This window comes from Aspergillus pseudodeflectus (assembly GCF_044049435.1).
Source record: "Aspergillus pseudodeflectus strain CBS 756.74 chromosome Unknown BJX68scaffold_11, whole genome shotgun sequence".
Lineage (NCBI taxonomy): Eukaryota > Fungi > Ascomycota > Eurotiomycetes > Eurotiales > Aspergillaceae > Aspergillus > Aspergillus pseudodeflectus.
In genome coordinates, this window is record NW_027263787.1 from 602,595 (window position 1) to 616,921 (window position 14,327).

General features: G+C 51.2%; 6 protein-coding genes across 6 annotated transcripts; 3 read left to right on the forward strand and 3 right to left on the reverse strand.

Annotated features, from left to right (window-relative positions):
* Positions 1 to 109: 109 nt before the first annotated feature.
* Positions 110 to 1,058, reverse strand: BJX68DRAFT_264646 (uncharacterized protein; the record flags this gene model as incomplete). Its single annotated transcript, XM_071045002.1, has 2 exons — positions 110 to 726; positions 779 to 1,058. The coding sequence occupies 2 exons, from the start codon at positions 1,056 to 1,058 to the stop codon at positions 110 to 112; spliced, it is 897 nt and encodes a 298-aa protein (XP_070901617.1).
* Positions 1,059 to 3,766: 2,708 nt separating this feature from the next.
* On the forward strand, positions 3,767 to 5,403 carry BJX68DRAFT_232514 (HesA/MoeB/ThiF family protein). Its single transcript, XM_071039493.1, has 3 exons — positions 3,767 to 4,054; positions 4,120 to 4,333; positions 4,395 to 5,403. The coding sequence occupies exons 1-3, from the start codon at positions 3,814 to 3,816 to the stop codon at positions 5,374 to 5,376; spliced, it is 1,437 nt and encodes a 478-aa protein (XP_070901618.1). The 5' UTR covers positions 3,767 to 3,813; the 3' UTR covers positions 5,377 to 5,403.
* BJX68DRAFT_232515 (RlpA-like double-psi beta-barrel domain-containing protein) lies at positions 5,404 to 6,846 on the reverse strand. Its single transcript, XM_071039494.1, has 3 exons — positions 6,140 to 6,846; positions 5,682 to 5,926; positions 5,404 to 5,614 (listed from the first exon to the last, which is right to left on the reverse strand). The coding sequence occupies exons 1-3, from the start codon at positions 6,499 to 6,501 to the stop codon at positions 5,493 to 5,495; spliced, it is 729 nt and encodes a 242-aa protein (XP_070901619.1). The 5' UTR covers positions 6,502 to 6,846; the 3' UTR covers positions 5,404 to 5,492.
* A 9-nt stretch (positions 6,847 to 6,855) lies between these two features.
* Positions 6,856 to 11,056, forward strand: BJX68DRAFT_232518 (uncharacterized protein). Its single transcript, XM_071039495.1, has 6 exons — positions 6,856 to 7,584; positions 7,636 to 7,668; positions 7,720 to 9,052; positions 9,101 to 10,230; positions 10,291 to 10,647; positions 10,697 to 11,056. Exons 1-6 carry the CDS (start codon positions 7,439 to 7,441, stop codon positions 10,827 to 10,829), a joined length of 3,132 nt encoding a protein of 1,043 aa, XP_070901620.1. The 5' UTR covers positions 6,856 to 7,438; the 3' UTR covers positions 10,830 to 11,056.
* Positions 11,057 to 11,395: 339 nt separating this feature from the next.
* On the forward strand, positions 11,396 to 13,186 carry BJX68DRAFT_264650 (major facilitator superfamily domain-containing protein; the record flags this gene model as incomplete). Its single annotated transcript, XM_071045003.1, has 3 exons — positions 11,396 to 11,644; positions 11,707 to 12,459; positions 12,518 to 13,186. 3 exons carry the CDS (start codon positions 11,396 to 11,398, stop codon positions 13,184 to 13,186), a joined length of 1,671 nt encoding a protein of 556 aa, XP_070901621.1.
* Positions 13,187 to 13,231: 45 nt separating this feature from the next.
* Positions 13,232 to 14,221, reverse strand: BJX68DRAFT_264651 (uncharacterized protein; the record flags this gene model as incomplete). The annotated part of the gene is made up of 1 exon (XM_071045004.1): positions 13,232 to 14,221. The coding sequence occupies one exon, from the start codon at positions 14,219 to 14,221 to the stop codon at positions 13,232 to 13,234; it is 990 nt and encodes a 329-aa protein (XP_070901622.1).
* Positions 14,222 to 14,327: the final 106 nt, after the last annotated feature.

A 14,327-nucleotide genomic window follows, 5' to 3' on the forward strand; every position in this document is an offset into this window, starting at 1 on the left:
CCTTTCCAACCCCCTTCAAATAATTTGTAATACTCGCAACCCCACCCACTCTCTTCCTCTCCATCCACCCATTCCCAAAATACGCAAAGCGATTCTTTCCCTGCCCCCTTCACCATCTTAAACACAAAATCCTCCCGGCGGGGATCCCGACTAATCCCCATCCGACGATGCGCCGTCCCGGACCAAGCTTCATCCAGCTATTCCACGATTCGCTGAGCACCTTATCGTCGAAGAAGTGCGAGGCAATGGCGTTGAAATCAGTCGTTGCTTCGTGTGAGGGGTAGATGGAGGCATATCCCTGGCTCTGTACCTTTCGGATGACCTTGCCGATGTAGGTCGCGGAGATTTCGCACTGTAGCGGGACGGCCCCACCAGCGGAGTATGATTGCGCTTGGAGGACAGCAAGCAAATGCGGCATGTCCGGCGCCATGACTCCAAAGTGTGTCTTTGGAAACCCGATGGGACCATCCGGTGCCCATTTTCGGGAGCGATCCGTACCGTTTTTGCCGATTATTGGAAATAGCGGGAGGAATCCGTTTTGGAAGCCCGTGGCCGCGATTATGGCGTCGACCAGACGGTGGATGTTATCGGCGGTAAGGATTCCTGTTGCGGTGATGCGCGTGATGGGCGTGTTGACGTTTGTTACATCTGGGATGATGAGGGCTGCGGGTTCCCTGGCGATGGGGATATTTGCTTGCAGCCGGGTGGGTAGTTGAGTAGAATCTTCTGAAGGAATTCATTGTCGCCGTTGACTCGGGTGAGCATTGTATCGAGGTACCGAGGCGTTTTGCGCAGACGGCGTCGTTATCTTTACTCCCTGTGATGTAGTAGAACTTTAGGCCGCCGTGGAGGTCCTTTTTGAGGTTCTGTCGGAATTCGAGGTAGGCCTGGTGGTCGTTTTCGAACGTGTCTTTCTCTGCATCTGTAAAGTTGCGTCCACCGGGGGAGTCCAGTGTTGCTCCCACAAAGCTGTCTGGAGCTGTCTGCGAACTTAGGTGTAGTCCACTGTTTGGAGCGGCTTTCCACCCTCTCCAACTTCTTTCCCATCCACGAGTCATTGGAAGTTGCCGCCACGTGAATACTAGTACTCCCTCCGCAGTAGCTCCATACGCCAGAAGCTTTGCGATGGGGACATTCTTGTCGCCTCGAGGCGAGAGGTGTAGGTAAAGGGCAACCGAAGTAGTTTGGAGAAGCTTGTATTTATTCCAAGTTCGCCACACAACGTACTTTTCCCAATGGGTCTTCTGAACAACCTCCGCTTTGACGGCGCCCCCCCCCCCTCCCTGCTGTGGAGGTTCGTGCCCATGCAGAAGCCGTCGACGACAATCGTGTCGCGTTTCTCGGTGCTTTCACGCTAGCCGACCAGAAGAAGATAATCCAAAAGATCGATCGTCGTATCCTGATCACGGCCGGAGTTATATACTTGGTGAAGCAGGTTAGCAAGATTCTGCACGGCACCCGGACATGTTTGATAACTCACGCTTGGCTTAGATTGGTGTCAACAGAGTAGCAAGTGTAGAAGTCCTTGCTGTCAACCAACCCACGAACATTTTGTTACAGCTGAACTTGACATCTTGTGAATGTCTCCGACTCTCATTTCAAGAATCTCGATGACGAGCCCCAGGGGCAGGTGGCGTGTCATCGTGCGAGAGTAGGTCTGCGAGCGGAGTGGAGGTAGATATTCGATGCGATTTAATGATGCAATTCGCAAAAGAGATGAGACGCAAGGAATAGACCGCATAGGTGATAGCCAGGACGATTGTATTGCTCGTAGAGACTTTGAGATTAAAGCTGTTAGACATGTTGGATCCTAAGTTCTAGTTGCTAATTACTAGTACTGCCCTATCTCCGCTCTATACTAGTAGGCCAAGTTAGGGGTATTACCTGCAAGATCCATGCCATCTCCAGGTAAACCTGAATATTCCCCCTTAAGTTGAAAGTTTTCAGGGAAGAGGTACGAAGAAGCGGTGATTGTGAACTGCCCGTATAGATTAATTAGCTTGATTAGCAACAAATCATAACCAGGGTATTTGGTACGTATAGTTTTGTTCTTGGGCCCTGCTCCGTTTTCATACTTGTCTCGTTGCCATTACCTGTCTAAATCTGCCTAAGTATATGGGCATGTTTAATATCAGGGCCCAGTGTGAGAAGGTGGAATTTGTTGGCACGACAGTTTCGTCATAAGGCCGTTCTTCGTCCGAACTATCGCAGCTTACAGGATCAGGCATATGAGCCTCTCTTCCTTGTGCAATTAGAGTATGCGAAGTTCTCGAAGAAAGTATAAAAACATGAGTTGACAGCAGGGGTTATAAAGCGAGCGGCAGCCCGCGCTACAAGGCAACAAGCCTGGTCATGCCTCTTTGACTGATCACCCGTACCCGGGTATGGACCGTGTCATGCGGTGGATTTGGGACTTGGAGGTCGCAGAACCTTATCTTTGGGAGGAATGGGGGTGTCCGGGAACTAAAGTACGTTCGTCAGGCGCAGGAGGCGACCACTGATGTGGCGCGCTTCGACAGGCGGGCAGAAGGAGAGAAGAGGCCACGCGCTGAGCACTGCCTGGTAGTTAGGGCACTTATAGACGTAGATCCATGAAGTCGGACAGTTATGAATGTCCTGCTGCCCTGTAACGTGTTCCCCTGGATATATTATGCTGGGAGCCCGGATGTTTGCCAGCACTTGCCCAAGATGGTCCTCAGCAGATAGCCTCGGACACCTGGTGCTGCGGTGACATCCGCTCAATGTTTGAGTAGACAGCTGCTTTCCACATCCTGTCTTGAGTCTGCCTGACCGGTCCGTGTTCAGGTCAGCCTGTCAAATGAGGATGTACAAATTGGGGGACAATGCTGGCAATGTCAGATGCACAGTTTGACGGAATCTCGATCGACCCTATTTGATAATGTGCAAAGAGGTTGGACGTGATACGAGACCCGGGTGTAGACCAAGCCTAGCCCCGGCATAATCGCGCTCATCATCGCTGCTTGGTTGCTCAAGCGTGCCTTTCTCCCACAACCCGTCTCAATCCTTATCACAGTTGCCTTGGAGATAATCACGTTCTCCATCATCCCCGCCTCGCGGGCTCGCGGCGCTATATACGCAGCTTCGTTTGGGGATCCATGTTCTCTGCGTGTCTCGATTTCATTTCGGGCATGGCGAACCTCGTCTGTCCGGGAAATGGCTGGGACTGCCTTTGATCAGGGTTGCAATCCAGTGTAGGGCAGCTCAGTGGCGTTATTGGACCACAGATATTCAGGTCAAAATTCGCAGCGCATGATTACCGAGCGTCGTATGCGACTTGCGTTGGGGCGCTCGGCGGCTGTTTTCTCTTCAGCTGCCTTTCATGGTATCAGACTCGCAATATAGAGTGGGACAATCTTTGAATTTGTCATCAGAGGATCAAGGCTGAAAAGGAAAGCCGATTGTTCACCGAGGATGAGGTGAAATACTTCGACGAGCGTAAACGGTTCACCAAGGGGTTGAAAAGGAGCGAGGTTGCGGACGCATCGAAGACGTCAACGAGACGTAGGCGATTAGAGTAGTCTTTTGTGGTATGAGATTCTGAGCGCAAGAAATCTGGATTGATAATAGACTTGACACTGGTGAAGTGTTGCAAGTAACGTGGAAGCTGACAGTCGTGGACAGGAGCTCCAGGCTTGCCTGCGGCGGTTGGCTGATAAGCCGATGTCCTGAAAAGGCTTAGCGTTGATTGCGATAAGAGTGCGGGACTGGAGGTTGGCGCAGGAGCCCTTCCCTCCCCTCCTTGTTGTGTATGAACGACGTTTTCCATACGAACGTCTCCCTGTTTAGCTTTGCATGGAGGATCTGGACGACAAGTGCGCTTCTTTGCGCTCAGAAATTGCCGCAACAGAAGCGCAACTAGCGAAGCTCAAGCGTGAACTCCAAGAAGCTGAAGAATCAGCAAGAGTGAGCCGAGCCACGAGCAATGCCCAACCTGCAACGAGTGGCTCCCGACCGGGGAGAAAGTGGCCGTTACTTGAGGAGGAATACAGAAGATATGGCAGACAAATGATTGTGCCCCAGATCGGGTTGCAAGGTGAGCCGCCCACTTCCAGGTTGTCGAATTCAAGGACTTAACTAACAGTTGCTTTTCACATACAGGACAACTCAAACTCCGAGAAGCGAAGGTGCTGTTAGTCGGCGCAGGAGGGCTGGGATGCCCGGCTGCTCTATATCTCGCTGGTGCTGGGGTTGGTACACTGGGGCTCGTTGACGGGGACACGGTCGAGTCTTCGAATCTTCACCGTCAAGTGCTGCACAGAAGCAAGAATGTTGGCAAGTTTAAGGTCGACAGTGCAATTGAGTATTTGCAAGAGTAGGTATCCATTTATTGTACTCTACTACTTACGACAATGCTGACGCTTTCGTCTTGTTAGGCTGAATCCGCATCCAACGTACATTGCGCACCGAGTCCACCTCGCGCCCCAAGAAGCGGCGGATATCTTCAAGGATTACGACCTGATTCTCGACTGTACGGACAATCCTGCAACCCGCTACCTGATATCGGATACAGCTGTGCTCTTGGGGAAACCGTTGGTGTCAGCGTCCGCGTTACGAACTGAGGGTCAGCTCATGGTATTGAACAATCCTCCTCGGCCACCAGGGGATAAGACGGGAGGACCATGCTATCGCTGTGTTTTCCCCCGGCCACCACCGGCGAATAGTGTTACAAGTTGTGCAGATGGTGGAATACTTGGACCAGTGGTCGGAACCATGGGCGTTCTGCAAGCATTGGAAGCAATCAAGTTGCTTACGCGTGAAACATATGAGCCAACACCACCGTCACTGCTCATCTTCTCGGCATATTCTTCACCACAGTTCAGGACGATTAAGTTACGGTCCCGGCGTCCTAACTGTGCAGTGTGTTCCGCCGAAGCGAGCGTGAATTTGGAGAGCGTCAAGTCGGGTTTAATGGACTATATCTTCTTCTGCGGAACTGCGGGCCAGGAAGGCGCGCTCTCTCCGGAAGAGAGAATCACACCATTGGAGTATCGTGAGAACCACAGCACTGCAGACAGACATATCATCGATGTACGGGAAAAAGTCCAGTTCGACATTTGCAGCTTGGACAACAGTATCAACATTCCGTTCTCTCAAATTCTCGCTTCGACTCCCAGTGCAGCTCCGAAGGAGGAGGACGGTCCGAAACCACTTCCTGCATGGTTGCCTGCTGAGGTCGCCGCAGATTCGAACAATCCAATCTACGTCGTATGTCGACAAGGCAACGATTCGCAGACTGCAGTTAGAAGGTTGAAGGACCTAGGATTGGATCGCGGAGGCGAACGGCTGATTGTCGATATCAAGGGAGGATTTCGCTCCTGGCGAGAACAGGTTGATCCTGAGTGGCCTGATTACTAGAATACTTTCATAGAACTCAAGCAAAAAGAGTAAGATATGACTATATAAACGAAGGGGGGTATATGGAAACTGCACACAAGGGAATCGGGAAAAAGCAAACAGTGTCATGAATCATCCTATGATGCTGGCGTCTCCTCCAACCACGACCAGTCTATCAAGACACGCCCTTCTGCCAAGTCCCCCAACTCCTTGAAGACAGCGGAAGACACATCCAGGTCGTTGGTGTTACACCCAGGGCCTGCGCGGAAGAATTAAGTTAGAGCCATTCATGGAACTAAAGTATCGCAACACGGGGAACAGCTTACATCTATCAACAACCGCAACATCAACGGTTCTATCCCCGCGGCGTATCCTTAATTTCTTTCCGCAAATTGGATTTGTATTCGGATTGGCCGAGATCATGGTGGCATCAAAGAGGACGTGCGATATCGCACAGATCTTCTCAGACGCTGTGCTTGTAATCCCGCACGATCCAAGCCCAGGGTCGTAGTATGTAAGGTCGCCAGTATACGGCCCGCCGTTGGATGTAGGGAGAGGAAGATTTGAGGAGCTGTCGTCGTCGTTCGAACCATTGTTAGCATTGCTATCATTGCCATGGAGTTCTTCTGATGATCTACACAAAGAAAAACGGGCGATTAATGGAGGAAAAGGCAACAGATAGCGACGCAAGGGGTGGGCAAGTGCAATGCAACGCAATTGCGAATTGTGATGGAGATGTGCGACCCCAGATTCCGGGCTGATGGATTTTCAGGGACCAACTTACCCCTTTCCATGACGTTGCGTCAACCCCACAGCGAGGCCGATGATGAGGGCGAGCAAAACGAGTGTCGCCGCGAGTGCGCCGAGGATAATGCGTTTCTTCTTAGTTGAGTAAAAGCTCCATTTTGCTTGTAGGGCGTTCCATTGCGATTGTCCCGGCCATTGTCGGGGTTGATGGAGTCCTGCTGCTGCTGCTGCTGCTGCTGTTGGTTGGGCAGCGGGCGCGAAGATGATGCCGGGTTCGGCGGTTGATTTTTCGAGGTCGCTGAAGGAGTCTGTTAAAGGCACTGGCGCGACAACGACGGTGGGAATCGGTTTTCGTTTGGGCACTCTAGATGATGGAGCGGTTGGTGCTGGGGTAGTCATTTTGGTTGTGTTGATGGTGGGCTCATAATCTTTGGTGGTTGTGAGGCATGACTGTTTGCGAGAAGGAAGAATAGGGCAGCGGATGGTTATCAGAAAGAGTGGCGCTTGATGGCAAACTGTGCTGCAGGGGAAAGACCGAAAATGAAGGTTAAGTTACCCCGTGGCGGTCCCTGACTAGTCCTATTTTCTCCTAATTAATAGCAATTGAGGTTATTGGTCTGTCAATAGAGTCCGGCATAATTCGCGGGGTACTCCGTCCTCCTGTTCTAGACCTGCTCCTGGCTAGTACAACAAAGGACAAGGGTTCGAGTCATTTGGGATCTTTCACTAAGGACTTGTATACACATTGCCTGGCAATGGTCTGTGAAATGCTATATTTTCCCAGCCGACTGGTTACCAGTTACCGAAGACCCGAAGTCGAACTTTAATCGTGGACGAGCCGCCACACTATCGCTCCTTCCTTTTCCGACCTCCAACCATGACAGACTGTCTCCGAGCTTCGAGATTTGAACAAGTCCTTGATCCAGAATATTCGCATACGAATCCCGTCCACTTTCTCCACGAATGCTCTGATCAACCGAGGCAAAGGATCTGATCGTGGAGAACTTGGCTCTTCTTGGCGCTGTTCACTTGCAGGTATTTTTTTGGCCCACATCGCTCAAAGCTTCACTCCGCAATCGTCTCTGCTTTCGTCATCCCCCCTCGTTCGATTCTTTCTGCCTGTCACATCTGTCACGTCAATAAAATCGAGACCCAATCCCTAGCGCGATCCGTATATTCCATTGCAAGGTGCACGTTGCCCTCGATTGTTCCAACGGCCCTGAGATCACGTGCTGTACACTATCGATGAGGGGTTGGTTTGCGATCATCCAGCACATATGACTTAGGCACTGAGAAATTGGAGGAAAAGCGGAGGATTTCTGGTTACAGTCTCGCCATGTCCGACCAATCTACTGCGCGGGAATCCGCATTCGAGGATGAAATGGAGGGCCAGGATTCCAATCGACGAACAATCATCGACAGAGTCAAATCGGCCTGGAATAAGACTGGTTTGGATCGACAGTCGATTCTTTTGATGATAAAGTAAGTATCTCACCTCGGCTGTGCACGGGATTAGATTAACCATGTCTATAGAGGCGCAATTGCCCCAACAATCGGTCTCGCCATGTAAGGCCCTGGCTCTCAAATATCGACCCAGTGGTTTCTGACAATTTGAAGTTTCCAGGCAGATTCTATTGCAGTATATTTCACGACTTCTGGCTACCTGATAGCCATCATCTCGGTGCTGGGATTCTCGATTATGCCCCGGGCAAAGTTTGTGCAAATGATGGTGCTCGACATACTCGCAGTCTGTGTGGCGGCCGCCGTTGCTATGCTCATGATGTACGCTACGGTCAAGGCACGCGAACAATCGACTGATTCAGACCAGTCCCTGACAACTAGCTCTGGTTTCGCGCCATACAATTCGTCTGCTTCGGTGACTAGTGGAGTCTTTCTGTTCTTCCAAACCTACTTGGTTCATTCGTTTCGGGCCAAATATCAGCAGTTTCAGTTCCCTGTTATCATCTACTCCATTGTGGCGAATGTCACCTTCTCTTTTGCTCCGTTGCTACCTACCATGCCTGCGGCGACATCAATGGTCCGTCGAATCCTAGAAGCAGGGTTGTTGGGATTGGGGCTATCTACCGGAGTGTCGTTTTTCGTCTTTCCCCTCTCTTGCCGAACAGTAGTGTTCAAGCAAATGGAAGGCTATATCGGGGCCTTACGTTCTACTCTCAAGGCACACACTGCTTATTTCGAAGCCCTGGAGAGCGATAATGTCTTCGGTCGGACAGCGACCTACGACTCGACAGTGGAGAAGATTGACAAACACGGCAAGGTATATACACCCGAAGCAGCGACAATTCGAAAAGCAGTGCAGAAAATAACCGAGCTTCACGGAAAAATGAGTGGTGATTTGACTTTTGCGAAACGTGAAATCGCGATTGGTCAACTGGGCCCTGATGATCTTCAGTCCATATTCCGGCATCTCCGCCAAACTATGATACCTGTGGTCGGTCTCAGCTTCGTAGTTGATATCTTTGAGCGACTCTCGGAGTACAATAGGTGGAACGAGCCGATTGACCCATCAACTGTTATATCGGTAGACCTCCGCGACCGCGCGGTACACGAGTGGAATGAGATCATGAGCGCAGTTCATGACCCATTTGTTTCTATGATTCAAACCATCGATGAGGGCCTCCAGCACGTTGGGTTGACTATGAAGTTGACAAAACCTCCAAAAACAACCAAACCTGCGTCAGACCCCGAGGCATCCGCGAACCCACTCCCAGGTGACAAGGGTTTCCGAACTCACTTGGAAAAGAAATTGTCTGATTTCAAGATCGCTAAGCGGCTTGCCTTGCGCGCATGGAGCGAGGAAAAGGGCATCACTCTTCCTCCTGACTTCTTCGAGCATCCAGCGACGGCGCATCTGGAAATGGAAGACCTGCCTATAGATGGGTCCGCCAATCGAGACCGAGCGCGGAGACAGCTATATCTCTTTCTCTATGTATGTTTTCCCCCCACACACTATCGAGACGCCTGCTGACCGTATTAGATGGACCAACTCTTGGCTTCTGCTGGCCACACAGTTCTTGAGTTTGTCCGATACGCCGACCGAAAAGCTGAGAGTGGAAAGCTCTCAAGGACCCGACTCATTATTCCGGGTAGTAAACGGCTTCGCAAATGGATTCTGAGCATCTTCAAGACAGATGACTCTCATGGGGAGGATCATTTGGGGGATGTAAATGCCCATAATGGTGTGCTCCAACTCGGGGAAGCGTACAGAGCCCGAAAAGACCCAGAGCACCTGCCTGCGACAACGACATTCGAAAAAATCGGTGACAAAGTTCGACGAATACCCTCAATGCTGCGCTCACCTGAGTCGGCTTACGGGTTTCGAGTTGCATGCGCCACCATGACTATCGCCGTCGTCTACTTCATTCGAGATACCCAGGAATTCTTCATCAGGCAGCGCTTTGTCTGGGCCATTATCATGGTCAACTTGAGCATGTCTCCAACGTCTGGACAGAGTATCTTTGGTTTTACCCTCCGAATTCTGGGAACTATACTAGCAATGGTGCTCAGCTTCCTGTGTTGGTACATTCCTGGGCAGAGAACTGCTGGCATCCTCGTTTTCTTCTTTCTTTTTGTTGCATGTGCGTTCTACATTCCGGTTAAACAGTTCCGTTTTCGAATTGCAGGTATCATCACCATCATCTCCACCGCCATGATAGTCGGATATGAGCTGCAGGCCCGCAAAATCGGAGAACAGAATGTGGCCGCAAATGGGCAGACGTACTATCCAATCTACCTTCTTGCGCCCTATCGGGTGGCGGTGGTGGTAGGGGGAATAGCCGTGGCCTTCTTTTGGACCTTCTTCCCTTACCCAATTTCCGAGCATTCCGTTCTGCGGCAGAATCTGGGCTCGAGCCTGTACCTTCTTGCTAATTACTATTCAATCATCCACGAAACGGTGACTGCAAGGATGCGAGGTGATGAAGGGGAGGTCGCACTCAAGACTGCGGCGGGAAAAAGACTCCTCAAGGCACGAAACAAAGTGTTTTCGAAACAGATGATCATGCTGAGCAGTCTTCGTACGTACTCTGAGTTCCTCAAATGGGAAGTGCCTATTGGGGGTCGCTTCCCCAAAGATCAGTATGACCGCATCATTACTTGTATTGAGAAGTATGTTGCTGCTCGATTCTTTTCACCAAATCCAGGTCTCTGAGCTAACTTCCTGTGCAGTATTGTCAACTACCTAAGTCTTCTGGGATACGCGTCAGACTCGCTCAAACTACTGGGAAACGATGACGAATCCGACTCTGCTTGGCTCAACGATTTGAAAAGATTGATTGCCAGCGCCCGGGTTACAACCCACCAAGTGACTACTGTTTTATGTCTCCTCTCCGCAAGTCTCACAAGTCAGCAGCCTTTGCCTCCTTTTCTGAAGACCCCTCGGCCATATAGCTTCTCAAAGCGTCTGGAACAGTTGGACAGGAGCATTCTCAGCCTTAGGCATATAGCTGAACCCGGTTTTGCAACGTTTGCAGTTCTCCAGATCTCCACAAGATGTATTGTTGGCGATGTCGAAAGATTGATGAAGTAAGTTGAGTGCACGAATCGGTGCGATTCCTTCTAACATGGTGTATAGGGATGTAAGGACCCTCGTTGGAGAGCTTGACTTTTCATTCCACGCCTTGAGTACTCGACATGGCAGCCTATCTACAGCCGATGTTTCGCGAGCACCGTCACAGGCCCCTACAGAACGGAACAAGCTCGATTGAGCGGTATATACATATAGCAAATGCGCATGTTGGAAATAGAGAACCACAACAATTGAAAGTCTTTCTGTTTCATTGTGCTCTTAGAACCCTGGCCCTGCTTTATACTGATGCTCCCAACTTGTACAGATACACCACTGGCCACTAGTATAGGAGTTTCCGAAACGCCTGTTACGTATTGGCCCTGACCCTGATTTACGGGGAAGGTGTTTAGGATGATTTTGTTACCCGCGCTGGTGCGATCTGTGCTCGCATACCAGACGCTTACCGCAGCGAATAGGATTGCCGATTGAAGGGGTGTGCCATATGCCCAGCGTGTATGGAATGCTTAGCCGTCGCGGCTGGGAGATGGTGCATGGTTACGTCCTTCCGGTGTATTTTTTTTTGCCTTTTTGCAATAGTCTCCGACCAAGTTTTGGTCGCGCAAACACACGATGAGTGGGCGCGGTTTGGAATTCAGGGTTGACTAGCTGCGACTATTTGACGCGGAACCGCCGTTGCTTATCATTCTTCGAGAAGAGCTCTCAATGAAATAAGCCGCCGTCGAATTCTGGTGGAATTTCTGCCGGATGAGAGTGGAAGCTATCGAGGTCGGTCATGCCGAAGACGGCTTCAGGGCGCAGTTGCACGAAAGTGTAAGCACGCAGAACTTAGTCGATGTCATCGACCTAGAGGAGAATCCGTTCTCCGACTCCGATTCTGACGCTGAAACCCTCGCCTGTGGACCTGGAATCAAGGACTGGCTTGTTTTGAGCTGCGTCTCGTTCGTTGCCATGATGGATGCATTTCATGCGACAATGATGACACCCGTCGTACCGGTATGTTTAGCTAGTCAGTCTACCTTCCGTGATGCTCAACAAACCGAGTCTTACTTTTGCAGGTCCTCTCAACTGTGTTTGAACGACCGTTTCGGAGCATCCTATGGGTGGACACGTCGTACCTCCTCGCAAGCGCCGCAAGTCAGCCAATCTTCGCCATGCTGTCCGAGGTATTTGGCCAGGGACCAGTCCTCATCGCCGCGGTCGTGATAGCTATAGCCGGAACCGGGGTATGCAGCGGTTCAATGGGTATACCGAGCCTGGTCGCAGGACGACTTGTGCAAGGAGCCGGCAGTGGAGGTGCCATGGCCGTGTCGCTGCTGTTAGTGGCTGATCTGATTCCGTGCACACAACGCGTTCGATTTTCGGATTATACTTGCCGAGCGTGGGCTTTAGGAGCGATGCTTGGGCCACTGTCGGGAGGGTTCTTTGGCAAATATGGAAATTGGAATTGGACGTTCTACTTCAGTTACATGTTCAGCACTTTGAGCCTCCTTGTGACGCCATTTGCGATTAACCTTCGCGAATGCACGAGCATATCCCGACGCGCAGCACGTGAAATGGATTGGCTGGGCGCAATATTGACTTTTTTTGGGATTGGTTCCCTTCTGCTCGGGGTCAGCTGGATGGGCCAGAGACCGTCGGATTGGGACGACTGGCGCATTCTAGTTTCAAGCTGCATTGGCGGGCTGGCAATGGTCGTCTTGGTGCTCTATGAGAGCGTGTGGGTGGCGCAACCCATGTTCAATCTTGGAATCTTCAACTCGATTTCCACGGTCATGTTATATGCCGGAAATTTACTTCATGGGATTCTGGTTGGTTGATTTATGCCCCATGGTTTACTAGTGCTTGCTAACCGTCCAATCGATACAGATTCTCTCCCACCTACAAAATCTCTCCATGTACATCTTTCTTGTCAAACGATTTCCTTCGCCCCTTACGGGCGTAAGTATCTTGGCCGTCACCGGCCCAGCGTTCCTGATACTTTTGCTATTGGGTAAGGTGCGCCCCGGTCGATACCCCTTTCGTTCACGCTGGATAATCCGTGCTGGCTGGACGCTAAGCATTCTTGCCACCGGGTGCTTTATATTTCTGAACCACGACACTTCGACCCCCAGCTGGGTATTTACTTTCTTTGCGACCGGTCTCAGCCACGTCTTACTTGCGTTTGGATATAATAACTGCACCCATACGGATTCTCTTATGCGCAAGCGCGAAGAACAAGTGGAAAGTCGAGACACGCGACAAGGAAGAGGGAGCAGCCCTGCATTCGCCATACTCATGCATTCGGTCTTACGGACATGGGGAATGTGCATCGCAGTGCCTGTTGGCGGCACGATTGTCTTGACGCAGATGGCGCAAGGCATTGATCGAAGTTCTATCGACTCTTCCAGCGGGCTCGTTGGGCAGGTCGGAATCATACTATCCCCGGATAATCAGGAAGAGCTGGGTCGTCTCTTTCTTGATGGTTTTCGGGTGGTTTGGCGGTTCTTCCTCAGTGTATCTGCACTGGGCGGGATTTCTTCCTTGTTGATTCGGTAATAACTGATATGGCTAGATAAAGATAGATTTGAGAAAGATTGCTTGCTAGATATTGGATCCCAAATAGCGGTAATAGTAGCTGTTGGAATGGTCCAGCCATGACTGGTCTGGTAGCTCGTGGTCGCCAGTCCCCAGGTACAAGCTAATGTCCACCCAGTACGTCGACCCCTTCCTCTCGGCCTTGAAACCAGTTTTGCAATGCGTGCAGCCCTGTTTGGTAAGCTCTGGATTGATACCCGTCTTGACTGCCTCTTCAATCTGGTCAACATCAACATACATGTGCGGACAGAGATGTATAAAATAAGCTACCACCTGGTAACCCACCGAACGAGTGTTCCTCAAGCGTCCGACAGAGACCTTCGAGTCCGTCCATTGATGGCGCACAGCTATAACAAGCTCATTGTCCTCGTGGATTCGGGCCACTACCCTGGTCCTGATCTTGACATAGACGTTATACCTCCGTATAAGCCTGTACTCTCTCGCCGGATTATCCCGCCAGATATCGACAGTCCCCTGCTTCTTCGCCGCCGCAATGAGCCCCTTCTTCTCCGGAAAGCTCACGACGACCCCGGGACAGACATCGACAACCGTACTGTGCCTGCCCAGCCTGCAGTACCGAGACCTAGCCGACCGGAGGTGCAATTGCCTAAACGAGAAATGCTCCACACGGTGTAGTTTCAAGCAGCGCGAGCAGTACGCCCAGGGGTTATTCCTCCCCTGCGCGAGGAGACGGAGGAACTTCTGGCGCGTGGTGATTGAAAGGCGATCAAACTGTTTTTTGTTGTAGTAGTATCCATCCAGCAGGTCATAAGGTGTGCGGACGGGGAATCGGAGCGAGGGGTGCTTGAGGGAGTCCGAGAAGAGGTTGGCGAATGCGTGGCATGTTAGAGCGAGGCAGGCGATGGGGATCGGGTCGTAGTTGAGTTCGTCGATGATTTGTAGGATGAGCTCCATGGGGAGGTCGAGTATTGTTGCGTAGGTGGGTTTGGGGCGTTTAAAAGCCTTGAATCTGGAGAGGGAGAGACAGGATCGCATGGTGATGGCGTCTTGGAAGGGAGGTTTTGTCTGGAGGAGCTGAAGACTGATATGGCCACATTGGCTATCACGAAAGCGACGGTGGGAGCTTTAAATAAGAGGCGAC

Bases quoted from the DNA above. Each gene is read 5' to 3' on its own strand.
- BJX68DRAFT_232514 (XM_071039493.1), top strand. From the start codon at position 3,814: ATGGAGGATCTGGACGACAAGTGCGCTTCTTTGCGCTCAGAAATTGCC. The intron at 4,055-4,119 runs GTGAGCCGCCCA...TTTCACATACAG, and splicing joins GCCCCAGATCGGGTTGCAAG to GACAACTCAAACTCCGAGAA. The intron at 4,334-4,394 runs GTAGGTATCCAT...TCGTCTTGTTAG, and splicing joins GCAATTGAGTATTTGCAAGA to GCTGAATCCGCATCCAACGT.
- BJX68DRAFT_232515 (XM_071039494.1), bottom strand. From the start codon at position 6,501: ATGACTACCCCAGCACCAACCGCTCCATCATCTAGAGTGCCCAAACGA. The intron at 5,927-6,139 runs GTAAGTTGGTCC...CGACGACGACAG, and splicing joins ACGCAACGTCATGGAAAGGG to CTCCTCAAATCTTCCTCTCC. The intron at 5,615-5,681 runs GTAAGCTGTTCC...TCTTCCGCGCAG, and splicing joins TGTTGCGGTTGTTGATAGAT to GCCCTGGGTGTAACACCAAC.
- BJX68DRAFT_232518 (XM_071039495.1), top strand. From the start codon at position 7,439: ATGTCCGACCAATCTACTGCGCGGGAATCCGCATTCGAGGATGAAATG. The intron at 7,585-7,635 runs GTAAGTATCTCA...CCATGTCTATAG, and splicing joins TCGATTCTTTTGATGATAAA to AGGCGCAATTGCCCCAACAA. The intron at 10,231-10,290 runs GTATGTTGCTGC...CTTCCTGTGCAG, and splicing joins ATCATTACTTGTATTGAGAA to TATTGTCAACTACCTAAGTC.